At 32.3% G+C, this 23,895-nt stretch overlaps 2 protein-coding genes across 2 annotated transcripts; one reads left to right on the forward strand and one right to left on the reverse strand.

Moving 5' to 3' along the window:
• Nucleotides 1-1,553: 1,553 nt before the first annotated feature.
• Nucleotides 1,554-2,606, reverse strand: LOC133676065 (spermidine synthase 2-like). The gene is made up of 5 exons (XM_062097638.1): nt 2,492-2,606; nt 2,330-2,398; nt 2,023-2,221; nt 1,820-1,946; nt 1,554-1,712 (listed from the first exon to the last, which is right to left on the reverse strand). Exons 1-5 carry the CDS (start codon nt 2,604-2,606, stop codon nt 1,620-1,622), a joined length of 603 nt encoding a protein of 200 aa, XP_061953622.1. The 3' UTR covers nt 1,554-1,619.
• A 6,583-nt stretch (nt 2,607-9,189) lies between these two features.
• LOC133676067 (uncharacterized) lies at nt 9,190-10,278 on the forward strand. Its single transcript, XM_062097639.1, has 2 exons — nt 9,190-9,577; nt 9,692-10,278. The coding sequence occupies exons 1-2, from the start codon at nt 9,190-9,192 to the stop codon at nt 10,276-10,278; spliced, it is 975 nt and encodes a 324-aa protein (XP_061953623.1).
• Nucleotides 10,279-23,895: the final 13,617 nt, after the last annotated feature.

Genomic DNA, 23,895 nt, shown 5'->3' on the forward strand with positions numbered 1-23,895 from the left:
TCTTTCTCTTGTTTGTTCCAATTTCCATGGCCCAAGTCCTTACCCTGGTTAAGAGACCAGACCCATTTACAGCAGGCTATAGGCCCAAGGCCCTATCCAACTTTGCTTTTACAGCTCGAAAATATAATAAAATTATTTTTTAAAATATTTTTTATTTGGATATATATTAAAATATTTTTTTATTTTTTAAAAATTATTTTTAACATTAATACATTAAACTAATTTAAAAACACTAAACAAATATTAATTTGAAACAGAGAAAAAAATAAAAAAATTTCAATTTTTTCAAAACTATTTTTATCCCCTCACCCCCTAAATCAACAACTTCCATGAACACCCAGCCAGCTCGTCGACAAAACTTGGCTTATTTGATTAGACCTACTTATAAACATATATATCCCAAGTTTTAATTTGAAATGAGATGCTTTCATATGTGCAACATGCAGCTATTTATGGTTGAGAAGAGAATTACTCCATAGAAACAGAAAAATAAATGTCGTGATCTTTAACTTAAAATCATTTTCCCCTCTGTTTTTACCCATTAATTTCCCATAAATTATGAAAGAGATTCATCTTGATAATCCATGGCAAAATTGTATGATTATGTCTTTTCTTGAGTAATTTTAATTGCGCATCTCTAACACCGGATAATCCATGACATAGTTGTATGATTATATCTTTCCTTGGGTAATTTTAATAGTGCATCTTTCGGTGTATTAAATAAAACTTAATAAATTTTTTAGATGCTCGTCTCAAGAATTAATTGAAATTAAAAAGTAAAAAAAAAAAAAACAAAACTCCATGATCATCGGTTCACACAGCAATTTGGACTTCATTGTCATGGACACTTGATTATGTAATTATAGAGCTACTCATTTGAACTCCTAAACTCATAATTACCGATTCTAATCCATCCATTAGAGAAACAATCCGGAGCTTCTTTGGAGTTTATTTGCGGTTGATTTTAAAAGTGTTTTTTTTAAATATATTAAAATATTTTTTTGTATTTTTAAAAAAATTATTTTTGATATTAACATATTAAAATGATCTAAAAATACCAAAAAAATATTAATTCAAAGTAAAGAAAAAATAATTTTTTTTATTTTTTTCACAAAAACAAACACTGCCAATCGAAGGACTCAATTTTATTCATTATTTTCTTATAATGTTTAACCACATGGCATGTTTGGAACCCTAGTTTGCCTTTGATTTTCCAGCGGAGCAATGTAAAGTCTCACTGTTCTTAAGTATTCAACCATTTTCATCTCAATTCTTCCACCTTCTAGAGGTGCTTTTATTAGTTATCGAACAGGGAAAGTTGCTTCTCCCTCTCGTATTGGTTAGCAGAAATGGAAAGTAATGTAGCCCGAAAATATTAATTAGAGTTTTGATGTTGTTGCTGCTCTTTAATGTTATCAAAATACCATAATTTTATAGCAAGTACTGCTATAGATTGATGGGAATTAATCGAAATCATTTCCCATTCATTAACAACTTAATTCTAGCACAATTCATGGAAAGTAGAAACTAGAAACTAGAAACTAGAAGCAACTGCCTGAATATCCATTATTCAAGTACTCTAATGTTCTTCAGCAAGCCTTAAGCGATCCAAGTCTAATTCATTTCTGCAGTGCAGCATATTTTTTTTTCGTTTTGGATTCAAACATGTTTTTTTTTGCGAAAGATGGCAGACAAAACGCAGCGGTATGGACCTACAGTGGGAACAAGGAGAAATTGAAAACAAGGTCAATACACATTAATGAGATTGAGATCAAGAGAAAAACATTGGCAGAAGAAGCTGTTGTTTTAGAACAAATACCTCAGAGTTGTAGAACTTGGGGGGTCCTTTAGCTACACCGTAATGCTCCAGATTCAATGGATTTATTGGATTTTTGAAATCTACTGGTGGCCCCTCGGCGGAGCAAAGCATGAAACCCATCATCCCACTGAAATGAAACGCATTAACTCCACAAATGTGTTAAAATAGAATCAATCAAAGCTGGAAACAGTTCAATTTCATGCCTGCTATATGAAGGAACCGTGCACCAAGCGTAGCTAACGGAGCCTTCGAACGTCTTGCCGCATCTTGCTACGAAATCTGCAAGGGAAAATTCTTTGTGCCACAAGCTGTCTGCTGGACAACTCATGACCCCTCCAGGTCGAAGAGCCCTTGCAACTGATTCCATGAAGCAATCATCAGCTAATTCTTCCGCCTCGGGTCCTATTAATAATGGCATGCAATCCAGAAATTAAGAATAGCTCGTCAATATTTTTAAATTCAGAAGAGTTGCAGTAACTTATAACTAGATAAGAGGAAGAGAACCAATACCCATCATTTGGAAAGCATCCAATATAATAGCATCGTAAGCGCCTTGAGGAACATGCTTGAGAAACTTAAACTCCTACGTACATGGAATTTGTAAAGACACAGGGAATTATAAAGAAAGATTGACGAGAGCTATAAATTTAGAATATTAAAGTTTAATCAATGTACCATCGCCTAAATGCAGAGTCACTCGGGGATCCTCGTATCCAACTGCTATGTCAGGAAAATGCTGCCTGTAGTACACCTGAAACCAACCATGCATCCAATCAACACACAACATTGCTAATCTTAAAGAACACTTTCTCAAACACTTGTCTTTATTTGTGTCTCCGAACCAGCAACTTAACTCTCGGGAGAGACCAGCGAGATAACAATAATGAAAATAATTGTTGTCGGGATATATTGGGTTGCCTTTAGTTAGTATCACGAGAAAAATGGATAAATACTAAAGATATAAAAATATATTTAGTTGAAGAAATAAAAATAGAGATAAAAATATAAAATAAATTCATCTTTAAAATTGTTTTTGAGTGATTTTCTACACTTTTAAAATAAAAAATATAGAAAGATATGCCTGATGTGTCTCCATTATCTCTATCTTTTATCTTTCAAAACAATAATCAAATACTAACTTAGAGGGTGTAAACAAATTGAAAGTTGTCAATGATTGTTTTTTTTTTCTTAATAAAATGGAATGATTGAGAAATAGTGTAATAATTAATAAGGGTATGTTGATAAAGTTTGAAATTTGAAAGTTTGAACGAATATTTTTTTTTATTTTTTTGTAATTCATGTAGATTGTGTTGTATTTAGTATGCTTGATATTATGGTAATTTTTGCCGCTGAAAAAAAAATATTTAAGAAAAATAATTTTAGTTGTGATCTTAAAAGGGTAGGTTTCAAAAAATATATTTGGTTAAAATTACTTTGAGATGAGTTTTTGCATGCAAAATAAATGAAAATAATATTACTTTAGCTTCTATAAAAATATATTTAAAACGCAATTATGTGTAAAACACGGTGCAAAAAAGTAAAAGGTATTTCATTAACAAAATAGTTTTTTCTTTATAGCTGATTAAAAAATAAAAATTATCACAATATCAAACAATCTAAAATCTTAAAGACTTATAGTTTGATATTTTTTTACTAAACAAATATTTGAGAAAAATTTTTTTCTTTTTAAATTTTTCAAAGACGGTTACTTATTAGTTAAACTTTTGAAAGACAAATGACCAATAAGTTCTATATAAAAAAATTCGAATACCTATAATTTAAATTTTTGAAATTTTGTTCTAAATAAGTTCATATTTTATGATAATTCATGCAATACCCTAACAATCCGTTTTAAAACTTTTTACTGCCTTTATTTTCTTGTCTTTTTTTTAAATAAAATATTACAATCCATTACAGCATGTAATTTATTTTTTCACTTAGAAAACTTTTTAGACTTGTTAGCTAAAATGATATTTATTTTTATTTTTTCACAATATTAAAACACTTTTACATTATGGAATAATTTTATTCTTGCAAGGATTATGAAGGAAAAAGAGTTCAAAGGACTTTATTATAATAATGATCATTGCACTTTATTTAAAATAATATTTCACAAAATATGAAGAATAACTAATATTTTATATTTTTATAATCATAATTTGATATGAATTTACTAGACATATTGTAGTAAATTTATGAAATAAAAAAATATATCATAATTATAAATTAATTTATAAATCAAAACAGAAATTAAAAATTTAAAAATATCATAAGATTAAAAGTTTTTTAGACTTTTAAAAATTCAAGCAAAGCAATCAGTATTAAGTTTCAATTTTAAAATTTAAAATCCACCGGATCATCATAGTTTGACAAGCTTCTCACACTAAAAAGTGACAGAGTAGCCTGAAATTCATTGTTTCTGCAATTTAAAAAAATTTTATTTTTATTTTTTGAAACTGTTTTTGAAAAATTTATTTTTTAATATTTTTTTTAAATTAATATTTTTTTAATGTTTTTAGATCATTTTAACGTGTTGATATCAAAAATAATTTTTTTAAAATAAAAAAATATTATTTTAATATATTTCAGGTAAAAAATACTTTAAAAAACAACCTTAATTACACTCTCAAATATACTCGAGAAGGCAAGTTCTTAACTTTTCTTTTCTTTTTGGTTTTTTAAAGAAAAAACCTTATTAGGATGGTTAAAAACAACCATTAACAGAAATTTGATTTTCTCACTTTGATAGATTTTTATCACTTTGATAGATTTTTATTTGATTTTCTCTCTCTGCTTCACTTGTTTATATTTTTTAAGTGAGTCTAAAAAAAAAAGTCCTATAAAATTTTAATGAAAAAATGTGCAACTAACGAGCTTAAACTAAAACTAGTAAAATAGCAACATTACACACAGAGAGGTCATGCCATCAACCCTGAAAGTTAAAAAGAAAATGGTAACAATAGTTGTGAATAAAAACAAAATGATAACTAGGGTGATCATTTTCAATTTAATTCAGTTTTTATATAAAAAAATAACTAAATCAAAATTTTTTTTTTTTAAAAAAAACCGAAACCAAGCTGAAACTTGTTCAAATCGACTGGTTTCGGTTCGGTTCAGTTTTTTTGGACAAAACCGGTTCAAACCGATTTGGCTTGGTTTTTTTAGCTTGACTCGGTTTTTTCTGGTTTGACTCGGTTTTGAATCGGTTTTTTTTCTGTTTTTTTTTTTGGGTTTGGTTCAGTTTTTTCGATTTCAGACTTATAAAACCGAAACCGAACCGAATCGATTGATTTTTTTAAAATTTTAATCGGTTTTTTTCATGGTTTGGTTTTTTTTGTTATATTTTTTCTGGTTTTCTCAGTTTAATTGATTTTTTAGTTTTTTTTGCTCACCCCTAGTGGTAACAATAGTTGTGAATATTTTTTCATTCATGGACTAAATTGAACTTATTGTCAAATACAAGGACTAAAGCAAGTTTTTAAGCATTAACCAAAAATACAAAATATATAAATAAAAACCAATGATATTGATTATATAAACATTAAATAAATATTCTATAGGAAAAAATGAAGATTGATTAGGAACATTAACCTCGAAATTCTTAAAAAAGCTCGTAATCTCAATAGTTAGACAAAGAAAAAGCATTGTAAAAAAAGCGGTAATCTTAAATTTCTTAAAGTTGAACGCTTTACTCCTACCGAAAGCATCACTTTGCGTCAGATTTTCACACTCCAAGAAGATTATTGCGCGTGAACTGGCCCTTTCTGTGTACCTGAATAGCTTTCCATAGAAATAGTGCAGGACTCCCTCCTTATGGATATGCAGTACTCGAGAATCATGGCCTCTGACATTTCACACTTCTACCCGAATATATTATTCAATCTGTTCTAACATGCTTCTAAACCTATTTCGTTCCTCTTCTCCACAGTATACACATATAACAATGCCCTTCAACTTCCATATGTTCATGCGCAGAGGAATTATTCAATACTGTCCTTCCAGTGTAAATGCTTCATCACCCAGTCATAGAAATAGTGCAGGACTCCCTCCTTATGGATATGCAGTACTCGAGAATCATGGCCTCTGACATTTCACACTTCTACCCGAATATATCATTCGATCTGTTCTAACATGTTTCTAAACCTATTTCGTTCCTCTTCTCCACAGTATACACATATAACAATGCCCTTCAACTTCCATATGTTCATGCGCAGAGGAATGATTCAATACTGTCCTTCCAGTGTAAATGCTTCATCACCCAGTCATAGAAATAGTGCAGGACTCCCTCCTTATGGATATGCAGTACTCGAGAATCATGGCCTCTGACATTTCACACTTCTACCCGAATATATCATTCGATCTGTTCTAACATGTTTCTAAACCTATTTCGTTCCTCTTCTCCACAGTATACACATATAACAATGCCCTTCAACTTCCACCTGTTCATGCGCAGAGGAATTATCCAATACTGTCCTTCCAGTGTAAATGCTTCATCACCCAGTCATAGATAGACTGAATATATATATATATATATATAATTACCCGGGATCGTTAAACTTGGTTTGGCATTGTTGGTTAACCTAGTGATTCATCGACTTGGAACTTAGCTCGGGTCTATTTTTTATTGAATTGGGTGAAACTTAACCCGATTAAATTCGGTCGATCTAGGTAAAATTCATGTAAGATTTAATTTAACTTTTTTAAATATTTTTTCAAAACAATATCTTTTTGAATTAACCTGTGTCAACTCGGGTTGATTCACCCAACCCTTGCCTCGAGTTCTTGACTTAAGTTGTTGTAGGAGACATTTTGACGAGCTTGATTAGGATTGATAGGATAGAAATATAAAAAAAAGAGTCACCAATAATTTTTATGGTAACTAGAGACCCTAACTTGTCTTCAAAATTTCAGGTGCAAGAGACTAATTATATAATATGAAAGATGACAATCATCATATACATCTTATCTAAGGTAAGCCGCTTAACATTTGTTTTTTTAATGATAAAGGTACATATTGTACATATGCTAGAATTTGTCTAAAATACTTTATAGTAAATGATTACTAAAACCTAAAACAATGATTTGAGATCTGAGCCTAACAACAAGACTCAATCTTCACTTTTAAAATACTAGCATTAAACACGGAAGAATGATAAATGATAAATTATATTTTAACTAATTCTCTCTTATTATGCTTAATATGAACCTAAATGCTTTCACTCACATTCATTACATTAGGTCTTTAAGAGGACATGATGACCCAGATCAAATACACTTAACAAAAAAAAAAAAAGAGTAATGTATCCTAACACTTAAAAGTTATTGGAATATTTTAAAACTTATATTTATAAACAAAAGTTTGTAGCACCTATATTGTAATTAAAATTGAAAATATCATTCAATTCTTTCCATAATCTCAATAGCGCATTACTTTTCATTACTAGCATCCAAATGATACCTAAATATGTACATTAATAAATAATCCAAGTTTAACCATTAATTACTAGTAATTAACCATTGTAAATTGGCATGCATGTTCCAAATATAGTAACTAATCTGCAAAATGACCATTTAATACAGATCAAAATGACTAGAGTATGAGTGTGCTACTTACATGGATATGCAAACTCCAAAAAATCAAATTGAAGTCATAAAAATCAGAAATACATTGCTCTAAAATACATGGTACGTACGTAGTTACAAGTACGATGTATATACTACTTTATACTATCACATTTATACTCAGCGGCGAAACCAAGGGGAGGCCAGGCCCCTACAAAACTTTTTTTTAAAAATATAATAAATAATAAGCTTTTAATATTAAATTATTATTTTATTAGTTTTGTTTGACTTTAATAGGCTAAATATCCGTGTATCTCTATGCAAGTGGAAAACAAAAGCTTTTCAATTTTTAATTCCTTTCCTTTACTGTCTCTCTCTCATTCTTCTCTGCAAAGTGCAAACCTAGCCGAAAAAAAAAATTAACAATACAAAGTATAAAAGTTAAAGCAAAGCTGCAGCCAATTAATTCATCGAAACAACAAGGTAATTAGTAATTTAATATTTTTTAATGTTTGTTAAGAATTTAATGAATACATATATATAATTCTGCTATTTTTTTTTTCAGATCTACTAGTTTTATCATTTTTTATTTCTTGTTATGGTGAATGTTGTTTTTTCTAATTAATTGGATATATTTTATGGGTTTGTTTGTTTCGATTATACTTGGATTTTTTTATGTTTTGTTTTTAGTAGAGCCACCAAAATTATCAATTTTTTCTCACGTGTACCTTACTATCACCAGGTCCAATATACAATTAGACACAGTCTTTCCAGCCAAATTGAGTTCTTTGAAGAGCGTATACCCAACTTTGATTCAGTGTAAGTTTTCTTTTTTAGGAACTAGTAATCTCATTTTTTATGTTAGATATGCTTTTATATATCAATTTCTTTTTTTAATATGTTAATTTTGCTTTCATATGTCAGTGTGGTTTACATGTAAAAATTTATTTTTGGTTCTGATTATTGCTTCAACACATTGTTATTTGTATTTATTTTTTAAATAGAAAACAATAAAAATTTATGATGTTTTGATTTTAGGTTGAATCATGAACAAAATAAGAAGAATTGATTCCTTTTTTGAGAAAAAAAGGAAAAATATTGATAACTCATAGCCTAGTGAATTAACTCCAATGTGTAATGTTGAAGTTATGGTTGAACAACCCTAATGTGCTTCAGTTTATGAAGAACCTGCATTGATTAATGAGCAGCCTCCGACTAGAATCGACATTGCTCATCTGATTAGAGATCCAAGCAATCGTCCTCAAATTTGGGAATACCTGGTTAATCAACAAGATGAAATTAGAAGGGCATACATTAATTTAGGGCCATATCAACCTTTGATGTCTGAATATCCGCTGACTGGTAAAAAACATCCTCGTCGATTTCAGTCTTATTGGTTCAAAAGTTATCCATGACTTGAATATTCAGAGAAAAATACTGCATTTTGTTTCCCTTGCTATCTATTTTCAAGTAAGTCATCTGGAAAGCCAGGATCAGACACATTTACTGTTAAAGGATTCAATTGTTGGAAGAAAGTTAATGATAGGGAATGATGTGCTTTTTTAACTTATATGGGAAAAGGTCCAAATTCAGCTCATAGATTTGCTACCAGATGCTTGGAAAATTTGAAAAATCAGTTATGTCATATTGAGAAGGTAGTTAAGAGGCAAACTACTCAAGAAATTCTAAATAATCGATTGCGTATTAAAGCTTCAATAGATATTGTTCATTGGCTCATATTTCAAGCATGTGCTTTTAGAGGACATGATGAACGTCCAGAATAAAAAAATCAAGGTAATTTTCTTGAAATGTTGGAACTTTTAGCATCATATAATGAACAAGTAGGTGCTCTTGTTTTGGATAATGCTCCACAAAATGCTAAATACATCTCGCATCAAATTCAAAAGGAAATTTTGCATGTCTTTGCTAGAAATGTTCAATCTTCAATTCGTCATGAGATTGGTGATGCAAGATTTTGCTTAATTATTGATGAAGCTCGAGATGAATCCAGAAGAGAGCAAATGGCCCTTGTTATTAAGTTTGTTGATAGAAGTGGATTTATACGAGAACGATTTTTGGATATAGTTCATGTCAAAGACACAACTGCTTTAACTCTTAAGAAAGAGATTTCCTTTATTTTATCTCATCACAATCTTGATGTTCAAAATATTAGGGGCCAAGTGTATGATGGTGCTAGTAATATGCGTGGAGAGTGGAATGGATTGCAAACTTTATTCATTAATTATTGCCCTTATGCATATTATGTACATTGCTTAGCTCATCAATTATAATTGAATCTTATTGCTGCAGCTAGAGAAATATCTGATGTTCACACCTTTTTTCAGAACTTGATTTTTATTATTAACATTGTTAGTGCTTCTTGCAAGCGTAATGATGAATTACGGGCTTTTCAAGCAGCTACAATTGAACATTTAGTTGATATTTGTGAGATTGAAATGGATAAAGGAGTTAATCAAGTAGGTTTGCAACGACCTGGAGATAGCAGATGGAGTTTGCACTTCAAATCCATTTGCAGTTTGATAAAAATGTATGGGGCAACTTGCTTGGTTCTTGAAAACATCACTTTAGATGGATCTACTTATTCTCAACGTGGTGATGCGGCTTTTTCATTTAAGTTGCTAATGTCATTTGATTTTGCATTCATCTTGCATATAATGAAGAATGTTATGGGAATTACTGATGTGCTTTGCCAAGCTTTGCAACAGAAATGTCAAGACATTTTAAATGCTATTCATTTGGTGACTACCACAAAGACTTTAATTCAGAAGTTAAGAGATGATGGCTGGGAAACTCTTTTAGAAGAAATAACATCATTTTGTAAGCATCAAGACATTGAAGTTCCTGATATGGATACTTGTTTTTCTAGTGTGGGATGATCTCGTCGTAAAACAAAATCAATAACAGTTGAGCATCACTACCGAGTTGATATATTTATAGCTATCATTGATCAACAGTTGCAATAGCTAAATAATAGATTCAATGAGCAGACAATTGAGCTTCTTAAGTTGAGCGCAGCTTTAGATCCTAAAAATAACTATAAATTATTCAGTGTTGAAGATATATGCTTACTTGTTGACAAGTTCTATCTTGAAGACTTTTCTGATCAAGAAAAAACTCATTTGAGATTTCAGTTGCAGCATTATGAGCTTGATGTGCCCAATCATCCAAAGTTAAAGAATATGTCATCGATTGCTGATTTATGTCAAGGATTGGTTGAAACAGAAAAATCAACAATTTATCCACTCATTGATAGGTTGATTCGGCTTATTTTAACTCTTCCTGTTTCGACAGCAACAACTGAACGAGCTTTTTCAGCGATGAAGATTGTTAAAACAAGATTTCGCAATCAGATGAATGGTGATTTTCTTGCAAATTATTTGATTGTCTATATAGAAAAAGAAATTGATGAAAGATTCACAATTGATATGATAATCGATGATTTCTACTATATGAAAGAACGACGAGCACAATTAAATTAAATATGTAAGAATCATTCTTTATTATTTTTTACTTTATTTCAAAGTTTTATCAAACATAAATAATGCATCGCTTTAATTAATGTTTCTTATATATTTTGTATATTTATATTTGATAGGTACAAAGATCAACAAAATTAAAGTGATGAATACATTATGAAGATGACATTGACTTCATAGCTTTGACTCAATTTGGTATTGCTTTAAACTTCTTATCTTATACAAAGATCGTCATATGTTGGTAGTTACTTCTTTGAATAAAACTAAATCATGCAATTTTTTTTATTTTTACAATTTATGTATAGTAAATTAAAAAAAATATCTTTTTATATTATTTTGACCCCCTATTAAAAATCCTACCTCCGCCCCTGTTTATACTGCTATCCGAATATATATATATATATATATATATATATATATATATATATATATATATTCCTTAATTTTGATCAACCTAATATAAATCTACCAGCTTAATTATTCAATCCTAATTAGAAATTGATACTCCTCTTTAAATGTATTCCTTGTAGCTGGAATATTCTCTCTCAAAAAGAAAGCAAAACCAAGTAGCCTCTAAGAAGAGAAAAAGGACGGGTCTTCGGTGATCCTGCATGTGTAAGTGTTGTTGATCATCTACACATTTGTGGATGATGAGAAGGTGTTAGCTCACAATCTGGTGATTGTGAGTAACAACCAATCATCTCCTTGGCCGTCGACTCTGCATTAACAGGCCCTAACCCATGCAACAAGTAAACATCTTTCTTCTCTTCAACCACCTTCAAGATCTTCTCAGACACAGGAACTTCACATGGTGTCTTTAACACTCCCTCTTGTTGAAACCCAAACTCCTCTTCGGCCTCTCGCAATAGAATTCCAAATGCTTGGTGACCCAAGTACTCTGTAGGGATGATATATATACCTCATCAACTCCTTGCCAACACAAACAGCAAGGACGCTGCTGCTGACGATGGCAAATCTGTGAAGGAGAGTGTTCTGGTGAATATCTAAAAAAACAATTATAATCCATTCGTTGCAATGATTCTATTTTTTTGAAGTTAATTAACATTTATTATTATCGATGGTGTCTCGTAGTCAAAATTTAATTAGAGAAGAAGAAAAGCTTTAATGATTATACACATGATATTTGTCTTTTCTTCCCTGTAATCCAATCATCGTAGTTTTAGGTAGGACTAGCTTCAGTGACCGTGATTTGCTGTGGAACCGGATTATTTCTTTCCTGTAAAAAATGAAATGATGTTCAGGTGTAGTATACGCGTTTTAAAAGGACGAAAATTCCACTAGCTGGTTATTAAATAAATTGATTTTATTTTTATTATGTAATTATAAAATAGACAATAATATTAGATGAATTAAAATTTTAAAAAGTAGACGCTATAACTTGAGGAAAAAAAAAAAGGTTTTCAAAAGGAGGCAAATAATGGAACTCAATTTCCAGCTTATTGAATAAAAAAAAATGGAGGTAAAAAGGGACCTAAAAATATCAATTATGGTAAAACCGAGTTAGCATTACAAACTTGAAATTACAAACCCTAGTAATCAAGGCCGAGCCAACCCAGATTATCCCACTAAACCCGCAACCTAGATCATGAGATCAAAATAAATTGATATAAGAAAATATAAACTCATCACGTTAACTATTTAAATCTATGGCTCGGATCATTAGACATCAAGCACCTTATTTGGAAAAACTATAAAATTGACAAAATAATTTTAATTATATAAAAGGATTCAAAACAAAACATAGTAATTAAAAGAATTAAGGATTAAAATTGTAATATAAAATAAATTTTATATTGAATAGAAAAATTCATTTAGCAAAAGACCCTTAAAAAATCAAAAGAATGAGGATCAAATTAGCAAAAGTAATATACTATTATTTTGGATAGAATGACGAAATTGAAAACAAATAAAACTTTTACAAAAGATCCAAGAAAAAAATAGAAATAAAAAATAGGACTAAATTAGAAAACATAATATGTTGTAATTTGAGATTAAAGGATGAAATTGAAAATAAATAAAACATTTACAAAGAACAAAAACAAAAATTAGAAATCAAAAGAATAGGAAATGAATTTGAAATATTAACAACAAAGAGAACCGAGTTATCATTTTAGAGGGAGGAGAAAGAAAAGAAGAGGGAAAAAAAGGCCTACTGGTAACAAATTGACAATCCAATACTGACACGGGCTGCCCCAAAAGGAAGAGGATGCAATAGTGCTTACAAAGATACAATGAAAGGATATTTTTGGATGACAAAAGGCGTCACATATATCGTCTTCCACACATGTCATATGTGCACTATCTACTTTTTATTTGTTTTATTCTTTTCTTTTATTTATGAAAATATTCAATTGCCTTAAGCTAACCTGATAATAACGAAAAAATATTTGTGAAAAGATGAAAAAGCCTCTTGAAGCCATTTTTAATTTTTTGACTTCTATAATACCCTTCTCACGTGAACGCGACATCGCGGAGACCCTTTCCAGTCGTGTTCTGGATGGTCTTTAGTTGGTAAGGGATTCACCACTTAGTATTATGGTTATTAGAAACCCTAACTGATTATTTAGAGATTCTAGGCAAGTGATTGATTGCATAAAGAGAAAAAAGTATTAGCACATTTAGTATGTTTTACTTGAGGTAAACTGCATTATTTTTCTTTGTTTGCTATGGTTGGATGATGTTTCTATTTCTATTAGCCTACTATGACGGGTTTGCTACAATAAATAAACTCTGATTTTCTAGGTCAAAAACTTGGTCTGGAATGGTAAAATATCCTCAATTATCATTGAGACTTCTTTCAAGATAAACTTGAAATTTTTTCTACCGCATCATTTCAAATAATATTTCAGATAAAATTTCTTGTGATTTTTATCTTTATATTAGAAGTAAATGAGTTATATTATTCATAATAATATTTTGGATACTAACCATATAAAAGTTTTTTATCCTTATATTAAAGTGAGTAATAATAAATTATTATTTCTAATAATATTTTGGATATTAACTCCTTTTAAGTTTTTTATCCTTATATTAGAAGTAAATAATATTTTCTTGCCAAAGCATTTTTTTTAATATTTTTAAATTATAGGCAAAAATAATTTAAAATTTTACAAACTTGTTGTAAAATCCATGCAATATTTTTTAAAACATGACAACATATTTTAGATTTTTTAAAAAAGGAACTCAAATAATTTTAGGATTTTTTTCCATATGCAAGGAAAAAATAAAATATTTTTTAAAAATATTTTTAGGCTTTGTTTAGAAAAAATTCATTTTTTTTGTAATAAAACTGTCAAAACAGGGAGTGTTTATCAGATACACCCTTAACCCAAAAACCCTACAACAAAAAGATTTCAAACCAAATAGGGTCTTAACCCTTTGACCCGACCAAGTTGACTTGGATGGATATTGACTAGAAATCTTTAGTTCGACCATAAACCAAACCAAAGATCTTGGTTTGACTCGAAAACAATAAAAAAAACAAAACAAATTAAACACATAAAAAACTCAAAATTCCTTCAACAAAACAAATCAAACAAAAAAAAAATAAAGAACATGAAAAACATTTAACCACTAACCCAGCAACATAGATTCTAAATCAGACCAGATATGATCAAAATAGAGATACAAACATGTTGGAAATTATATAATGATCAATAATTTGACACCTATTCACTTCGATTATCACTCAAACATCATGATTTTGTCAAAATGAGTTTCGGTTCAAAACCAAAATCCTAGGATTAAAACCCATTAAAACTTGTTATTGATACAAATAAATCCTAAATTATTAACTAATTAAGTTTAACAAAGTGTTTAATGTAAAGAAATGGACCAAAACTAGTCCAAAACATAGAGTTAAGGTAAGGTTCTTTACAAGAACACTATCTTAGAAAACCCAACCACTGCCTGAAACCCAACCACTATCGTGCCTTTAAAACTAGCATTTTTTTACCTCTAAAACATGTTTTCTTTATTCTAACAACTAACACTACTATACACAGACATATTTGTATATAAAAAAACTAATAAAAAACTTAAAATGATTAAAATCAAGCATGAGGTTCTAACTTCAAAAAACTACCAAATTAAAATAACCTATATATTCATGCAATTTGGATCAAAATTAGTTTTTCTAAACCTTTAATAGAACTTAACCAAAACCTTGAAACTAAGAACATGCATTAACCAACACAATAAAAATATCACAAACCTTATTGTCATATTTGACAGATTTCAAACCACTTTATTTCATCAAAACCAATCCAACAAACATCATCTAAGTATTCAGGAACATTAACAAATAAGTCAAAGCAAAACTTTAACAATAAAAAACAACATTTTTAAGTATTAATCAAAATCAAAATTAAAAATATCATAACACTAAAACAAGTTAAAAAAAATCATCAAACATGTAAAATAGGCTAGAGGTGTGCCTCATTGACATCACCTACTTGTAAATAATTATACCTTCCAAAAACTCAAAATAGTTACTGCCATTTTTCCTGTTAAAATTCAATTTTTTGCTCAATCTTTAACTTATCCTTTTAGCTCTTCGATGCCAAGTAATAAACTTGATTACTAATAAACTTTAAGAATAATCTTTCTTCTCCCCCCCCTCACAACTTTGATTTTTCACGAGGGTACTAGGGTTTCTTGATGGACCTAATAAAGGATTGATCTTGATTGATTAATGCTTGAACCTATGATCAAAATGAGACGGTTCTAGATAAGTTTTAACAGTTGGAAGCCCTGTACTTGGTTAGTTTTGTAATGGTGGTTTTGATTTTAGGATTTTTTGTGGTTTTTCTAAACTTGGAGGGTAAGAGGTTGTTTCTGGTCTTTTAATCTTGAGAGAGGTTTTCAGCTCTTGATAAGAACCCACTAAGAAGCTTTTGAGTGTGAACATACGAGAAATTGGTGGTTTTGTATAATAGGTATCATGGTCATGACTGATTGAGTTGACTGGTTTCAAAGCCTTGTTGGAGCAACTTCGACTTCATCGTTATTAACTACCACCTAAAGTTGGTAGAGGAGATGCATACTTTTTGTTTGGATCCAACCTTACTCGATTTGGAGGTTTATAACTTCACATTTATTCGTTTGAAAGTATCAACTCGATCAGCCAAAACCGCAAAAAAAAAGGATAAATAGTAGTTAAACGACGTGTCATTCAATTCCTTCATTAAATCCAAGTGATGCGTCATTTAGGTTAAACTCTAAAAATTAAGGTTTTTAATTTAGGATTTGACAGACTTCAATTTAGTCCTTATTCTTTCAATTTCTTTTAATTGTACATGCAATTGCCTCCAAACTTTTAATTTCATGCAATTCCTCCCTTATCAAACTCAATTGTCAGCTCTAAAGTTCAGTGTCTTTTCCAATTTGGTTAGTGGTTCTTGATTTATGCAAATTGACCCTTAATAGACCATCAAACTTTCAACTATCTTTAATTTGGCCTCTTATTTTGTTGATTTAAATCTTTGAAATCTCGTGCCTTTTACGGTTTGGTTCCTGGTTTTGAATTTCTTCAATCAATTCCTTAATTGCCTATTAAACTTTAATATTTATGCAATTAAGCCCTTGATTTGACTAAATTAGCTTTTTGAAATTGCAATTCAACCATCACACTTCAATTTCTTTCAATTGAGAGCCCAAATTGAATTTAAAAACCAAGTTTGTTTACAATTAAGCCCTCGATAAATTCAATTAAACTCTGAAAAATCCCAATTGAGTTTTTAAAATCCAATTTTGAATTTTTCTTCTCAAATTAAATTACTCTTTTTAATAAGGCTTTCACCAATCAAAATTGAACTGTTAAATTTTTTACCTTTAAATATTTTGATCTTCTTCAATTAATTTTTGATAATTTTTTGAACATTCTTCCGACTCATGTATATTTGTTTTTTTTTTACTTTTCAAACTTTTTTAATTTTTTTGTATTTTGTATATTTTGATTGTTTCATTGTGTAATTTTTTTTCTGTCTAGTCAAATTCCAAAGTGTTTGCTATTTGACATGATAATTATATATATAAAAAATCATTGTGAAAGTATCAAATTGCCCTTTGAAGTCAATTTTAAAATTTCTATTTTTAAGGATATTTTAATCATTTCACTATATTTTTTGAATGAAAATAAAATAACTTGCCCTTAATTAATTTGGACAGCTTCCAAATAACTATTTTTAAGTTTTTTTTTTGATATAAATGACAAAATTATCATTATATTATTTAAGTAAACAATATTTTTTAGTCTATAGTTACATTTGTTTTTCCAAAGCGTCTTGTATATCTTTTGTTAATGCTTAGCTTACTTTAACCTTACTCAAGATTCCTTACAAGCTAAATTATCTGAAATCACCCGATGCCTTGATGTTATAACCATGCCTCCCTCGAGTACTGTCATTGGCATTATCCTGACTGACCTTGGGGTTAATGAAAAATACTTTATATTATTTTTTAATATATTAGAGATCTTAAATTAAGTGACTTTTATAATATATTGGACTCTAAAAGGGGACCAAACACATTCATAATAGATAAAAATACAAAAATTAAATTATATATAAAAGGATTTAATATTATTCCAAAGGATCTTTTGAATCCTTTACAAATTATGCAATAAAAACTATAGAGGGAACTATAGCTTTAAATGAATCACATTAAACAATACAATTTTTATTTCCACAAGCCATACAAAAATATTTCCAAAATAAATGGAAATTTACTATTACTATTACTATTATTGTTATCATTACTATTACTATTACTATTACTATAATTACTAATATTATTATTTATTACTATCACCACCACCACTATTTATATTATTACCACAATTATTGCTATCATTAACACGATTATTTATCATAATAAACAACAATAACAATAACAACAACAACAACAACAACAACAACTACTACTACTACTACTACTACAACTACTATTATTATTATTATTATCACTATCACTATTAAAAGCTTTATTAGTATCATTATTATTATTATTATCATTATCTTCTTTATTATTATTTGAAAAATAAATTGACAACATATCACTATTAGTGCATTTCTCGGTGTTGGAGAGAGAAATGAAAGGGAAAAAAAAACACCAATAATAAATCAGTCATTTAAGCTGACATGCGTTATCAAGAAAAGAAAAAAAGATAACGAAGAATAAAACGAGATGTAGAAAAAAAAACATATTTTTCACTATTAAAAACTATCATACGGACCATCTAAAGTGCAAGATAGCTCCCACATGCCATTAGCTTTTTTAATTTAATTGTGTATAAAAAAGAAAAAAACTTGAACACTCCTAGACAAGTTTTTTTAGAAGTATTGTTTATTAAAATATTGAATAAATAAAAGGAACTTTCAAACAAACGAATAAAGATAAAAATAATCCTAGTAACAATTATTTTTAGGGAAAGTTGTTAAGTGTGGACACAAGCTGGTGGTGGTGGCAGCCATGTCAAACATGGCTGCAAAGTTAGGCATGGTAGGTTGCCTACCATTGAAAATGGTGGCTACCATATTTGACTAAAGAAGAATGTCTTGATTATAAATAGAGGGTGAGCTGAGAGTGAGATGTAGAAGAGAGAACAGATTGAGAACAAGAGAGAAACACAGAGAGAGAGCTAGGGAGAGTTGAGTTGAGTTGAGAAGAATTTTCTCCTCCTCCTTGTTTTGTTGTTTGTATTGTTTCTAAGCTTGATTAATACAAACCAGTAGCTCCGTGGAGTAGGCAAGTTGCCGAACCACGTAAATTTGTGTGTGTTTGATTGCTTGAATGACCCAACAACTGGTATCAGAGCTTGTTCTTGAAAAAGAGGGTGTTTGATCCAAACTCAAAAATCAAAGTTCTCAAAACGTGTTTTTGAACATACCATCGTGTAGAGCAAGAGGAGACGAATTCACTGGTGAAAACCCGGCGAAAAACTGACGTCCTGCATGCCCGCACGCGCCCACACGCGCCGACGAAGCCACTGCCTACGCGCGCCCACGCGCTCCACGCGCTCCACGCGTCGTCTCTACCCGGATACCTGCAACTGAACCGGGTTTGACCCGCCACGTCATCCACCACGCAAGCAAAACCGTACAGTCTCCTGCCACGTCATCTGACACCTCAGCAAGTCAGCTGCCACGTCATCAGACCAGTCAGCAGCCACGTCAGACACTGCCACGTCAGCACGAACGCGCGTGCAGTTGCCACGTCAGCAAGGTGGGTCCCGGTGTACCTACGTGGAAGCCACGTCATCTTGCCACGTCATCAAAGGTGGGTTTTGATCCAGTGCTTCGCAGACGCTGTTCTGGACTGACACGCGGCTTTATCTGCACCGTCCGTTGATCCAAAACTTTGACTGTTAAGATCTGAGCCATCCGAAGTCCGATTGGAGTGATCTCAGTGTCGTTTCCAATATTTTTGGCCGTTCCGGACACATCTGTAAGGTCAGATTTGAGAAATTCAAATCGGAGATACAGTAAAAATGGCAGATGAAATAAAGGCTGCGGGAATTGAAAAATTTGATGGATCAGATTTTGGATATTGGAAAATGCAAATTGAAGACTATTTATATGGGAAGAAACTTCATCTTCCTCTCTTGGGGAGCAAACCGGAGAATATGTCTGAAGAAGATTGGTTGCTTCTTGATAGACAAGTTTTGGGTATTATCCGGCTATCCTTATCAAGAAGAGTTGCTCATAATGTTACGAAAGAAAGATCCACTGCAAGACTAATGGAAGCCTTGTCTGGGATGTATGAAAAGCCCTCGGCAAACAATAAAGTGCACTTGATGAAAAAGTTGTTCAACCTGAAAATGACAGAAGGCACCTCCGTCACACAACATCTCAACAACTTTAATACCATCACAAATCAATTGTCATCTGTAGAGATTGAGTTTGATGATGAGATCCGTGCACTCATTTTGCTAGCTTCACTTCCAAGCAGTTGGGAAGGTATGAGGACAGCCGTGAGCAACTCAGCTGGAAAATCCAAACTGAAATATGATGACATCCGAGATTTGATTTTAGCTGAAGAAGTTCGAAGGAAAGACTCAGGTGAAAGTTCAAGTTCAGGATCAGCTCTCAACATTAACACTCGAGGGAGGAGACAGGATAGAGGCTTATCCAGAGGCAGATCCAAATCAAGATACAGAAGTAAAAGCAAGTCCGGACCCAGAAAGCAGGTTGAATGTTGGAATTGTGGCAAACCTGGTCATTTCATGAGGAATTGCACAAAACCGAAAAAACCTGAAGCTGACTCTGCAAACGCTACCACAGATGAGGTGCAAGACGCTTTGATTCTTGCTGTACAAAGTCCAATTGATGATTGGATTCTTGATTCTGGTGCTTCATTCCACTGTACACCACACCATGAGATGATGCAAAATTATGTTGCTGGAGATCACGGTGTAGTCTATTTGGCCGATGGACAACCAATGAAGATTGTGGGTATAGGAGAAGTGCAGATCAAGACAATGAATGGATCTACGTGGAACTTGCAAAATGTAAGGCATGTTCCTGGACTAAAGAAGAAGTTGATCTCAGTCGGACAACTTGATGAGAGTGGTCATTCAATCCTTTTTTCTGGAGGTATGTGGAAGGTATCAAAGGGAGCAATGGTTTTGGCTCGTGGAAAGAAAACCGGCACCCTGTATATGACCACAAGATGTGCAGACATTATTGCCTCTACTGAAGCAGAAGATCAAGCACAGCTATGGCACTGTAGACTCGGCCATATGAGTCAAAAGGGGATGAAGATACTTCAGTCGAAGGGAAAACTGCCAGAGCTTAAAAATGTTGATCTAGACATTTGTGAAAGCTGTGTTCTTGGAAAACAGAAGAAGCTCAGTTTCTTAAAGGTTGGCAGGGCCTTAAGACCAAGAAAGCTAGAACTGGTGCACACAGATTTATGGGGACCTTCTCCAGTGGCATCTCTTGGAGGTTCTCGGTATTACGTAACTTTCATTGATGATTTCAGCAGAAAGGTATGGGTCTACTTTCTGAAACATAAATCTGATGTGTTCGAAACATTCAAGAAGTGGAAGGCTATGGTTGAGAATGAATCAGGTTTGAAGTTGAAATGCTTAAGATCTGATAATGGAGGAGAATACATTGATGGAGGTTTCAAGGAGTATTGTGCTGTTAATGGTATCAGAATGGAAAAGACCATTCCAGGCACACCACAACAGAATGGCATTGCTGAAAGAATGAACCGGACCATCAATGAACGAGCTAGAAGCATGAGGTTGCATTCAGGGCTACCTCAAACATTCTGGGCTGACGCAGTTCATACTGCAGTTTACTTGATCAACCGTGGACCATCAGTTCCTTTGGAGTTCAGATTGCCCGAGGAAGTATGGAGAGGAAAAGAGGTACAACTCTCTCATTTAAAGGTCTTTGGGTGTGTTTCCTATGTGCATATAGATTCTGATGCTCGCAACAAGCTAGATGCCAAATCCAAGAAATGTTTCTTCATTGGCTATGGAGATGAAGAATTTGGATTTCGGTTCTGGGATGATCAGAACAGAAAGATTATCAGAAGCAGGAACGTGATCTTCAATGAGAAAGTTTTGTACAAAGACAGATCAAGTGCAGAAACAGATATGACTGATTCAGATACAAGTCCACAAAAATCTGAATTCATAAGGTTAGAAGGCCTTCCCGATGTTACTGAGCAGAACACAACTCAAGAGTCTTTACAAGAAGATTCAAGCACATCTGTACCCACCACTACACAAGACGATGCAGAGCCAAGTGAACCAATTGTTTATGTTCGCAGGTCTTCAAGGACTATAAAGCCCCCACAACGGTTCACACTTCTACTGAATTATATTTTATTGACAGATGGTGGTGAGCCGCTAAGTTATGAAGAATCCTTACAAGATGGAAACTCAAGCAAGTGGGAGTTAGCCATGAAGGATGAGATGAGTTCATTGCTGAAGAACAAGACCTGGGAGCTGACCACACTACCTGAAGGAAAGAAGGCTTTGCAAAATAAGTGGGTCTACAGAGTAAAGACTGAGCATGATGGAAGCAAACGGTTCAAGGCAAGACTTGTTGTAAAAGGGTTTCAACAAAAGAAAGGATTGACTACTCTGAGATATTTTCTCCAGTTGTGAAGCTTACAACAATCAGAGTTGTTCTGGGGATAGTAGCAGCAGAGAATTTACATCTTGAACAATTAGATGTAAAAACAGCTTTTCTTCATGGAGAATTGGAGGAAGACATTTACATGCAACAACCAGAGGGGTTTGAAATACCAGGAAAGGAGAACCAAGTCTGCAAGCTAAAGAAAAGCCTATACGGTTTAAAGCAAGCTCCAAGACGGTGGTACAAGAAGTTCGACAACTTCATGTGTAGTTCGGGATACACAAGATGTCAGGCTGATCACTGTTGCTATGTCAAACATTTTGACAACTCCTACATCATTCTACTATTATATGTGGATGATATGTTGATTGCAGGATCCAACATTGAGGAGATTGACAAGCTGAAACAACAATTGTCAAAACAGTTTGAAATGAAGGATCTGGGAACTGCTAAACAAATACTTGGCATGAGAATCATCAGAGATCAAGACAAAGGCATACTAAAGCTTTCACAAACAGAGTATGTCAAGAAGGTTCTCAGGAGGTTTAGTATGGATAATGCTAAACCAGTAAGTACACCTCTGGGGAATCATTTCAAGCTCAGCAAAGACCAGTCACCAAAAACTGAGCTAGAAAGTGGATACATGGATAAGATTCCATACGCCTCAGCTATCGGCTCTTTGATGTATGCTATGGTCTGTACCAGACCAGACATTGCCCATGCAGTGGGAGTTGTAAGCCGATATATGAGCAATCCTGGAAAGCAACATTGGGAGGCGGTGAAATGGATCATGAGATACTTAAAAGGTTCATCAGAGACATGTTTTACTTTCACAGCTGGTGGTTTGAAACTTGAAGGTTTTGTAGACGCTGATCTAGCAGGAGATGTTGATAGTAGAAAGAGCACTACAGGATATGTATATACTCTAGGAGGGACTGCTGTTTCCTGGAGTTCTAGCTTGCAAAAGATCGTCGCTCTTTCAACAACAGAAGCTGAATATGTTGCAGTCTCAGAATCTGCAAAAGAGATCGTATGGCTGCAGAGTTTTCTGAAAGAATTGGGCAAGATGAAGGAAAAGGGTACTTTGTACAGTGACAGTCAGAGTGCAATCTTCCTTGCCAAGAATCCAGCATTTCACTCCAGGACGAAGCATATTCAGATCAAATATCACTTCATCCGACAATTGCTAGACGAGGAGCAACTAATGCTAGAAAAGATCTGCGGAAGCAAGAATCCAGCTGACATGTTAACCAAAGGAGTTACTCTTGATAAACTGAAGCTGTGTAAAGCTTCAGTTGGTCTCAGAGATTAAAAGACAGATCTAGCACCATTTGTGTCCAAGTGGGAGATTGTTAAGTGTGGACACAAGTTGGTGGTGGTGGCAGCCATGTCAAACATGGCTGCAAAGTTAGGCATGGTAGGTTGCCTACCATTGAAAATGGTGGCTACCATATTTGACTAAAGAAGAATGTCTTGATTATAAATAGAGGGTGAGCTGAGAGTGAGATGTAGAAGAGAGAACAGATTGAGAACAAGAGAGAAACACAGAGAGAGAGCTAGGGAGAGTTGAGTTGAGTTGAGAAGAATTTTCTCCTCCTCCTTGTTTTGTTGTTTGTATTGTTTCTAAGCTTGATTAATACAAACCAGTAGCTCCGTGGAGTAGGCAAGTTGCCGAACCACGTAAATTTGTGTGTGTTTGATTGCTTGAATGACCCAACAAAAGTCATTTACATCATTTCACTATCATAGCAAATAGTGAATTTAAAAGTGCATACGTTTTGCATTCATCACCTTCCATCACATATAAAACTAATTTACGTTTCTTTCATCTTTTGCTAATAACATTTAAATGTTTTTCATTTAATCAAAATAAGATTTAATCTAATAGAAATGGATGGTGCAT

Source organism: Populus nigra, chromosome 16 (assembly GCF_951802175.1).
Source record: "Populus nigra chromosome 16, ddPopNigr1.1, whole genome shotgun sequence".
NCBI classification, from domain to species: Eukaryota; Viridiplantae; Streptophyta; class Magnoliopsida; order Malpighiales; family Salicaceae; genus Populus; species Populus nigra.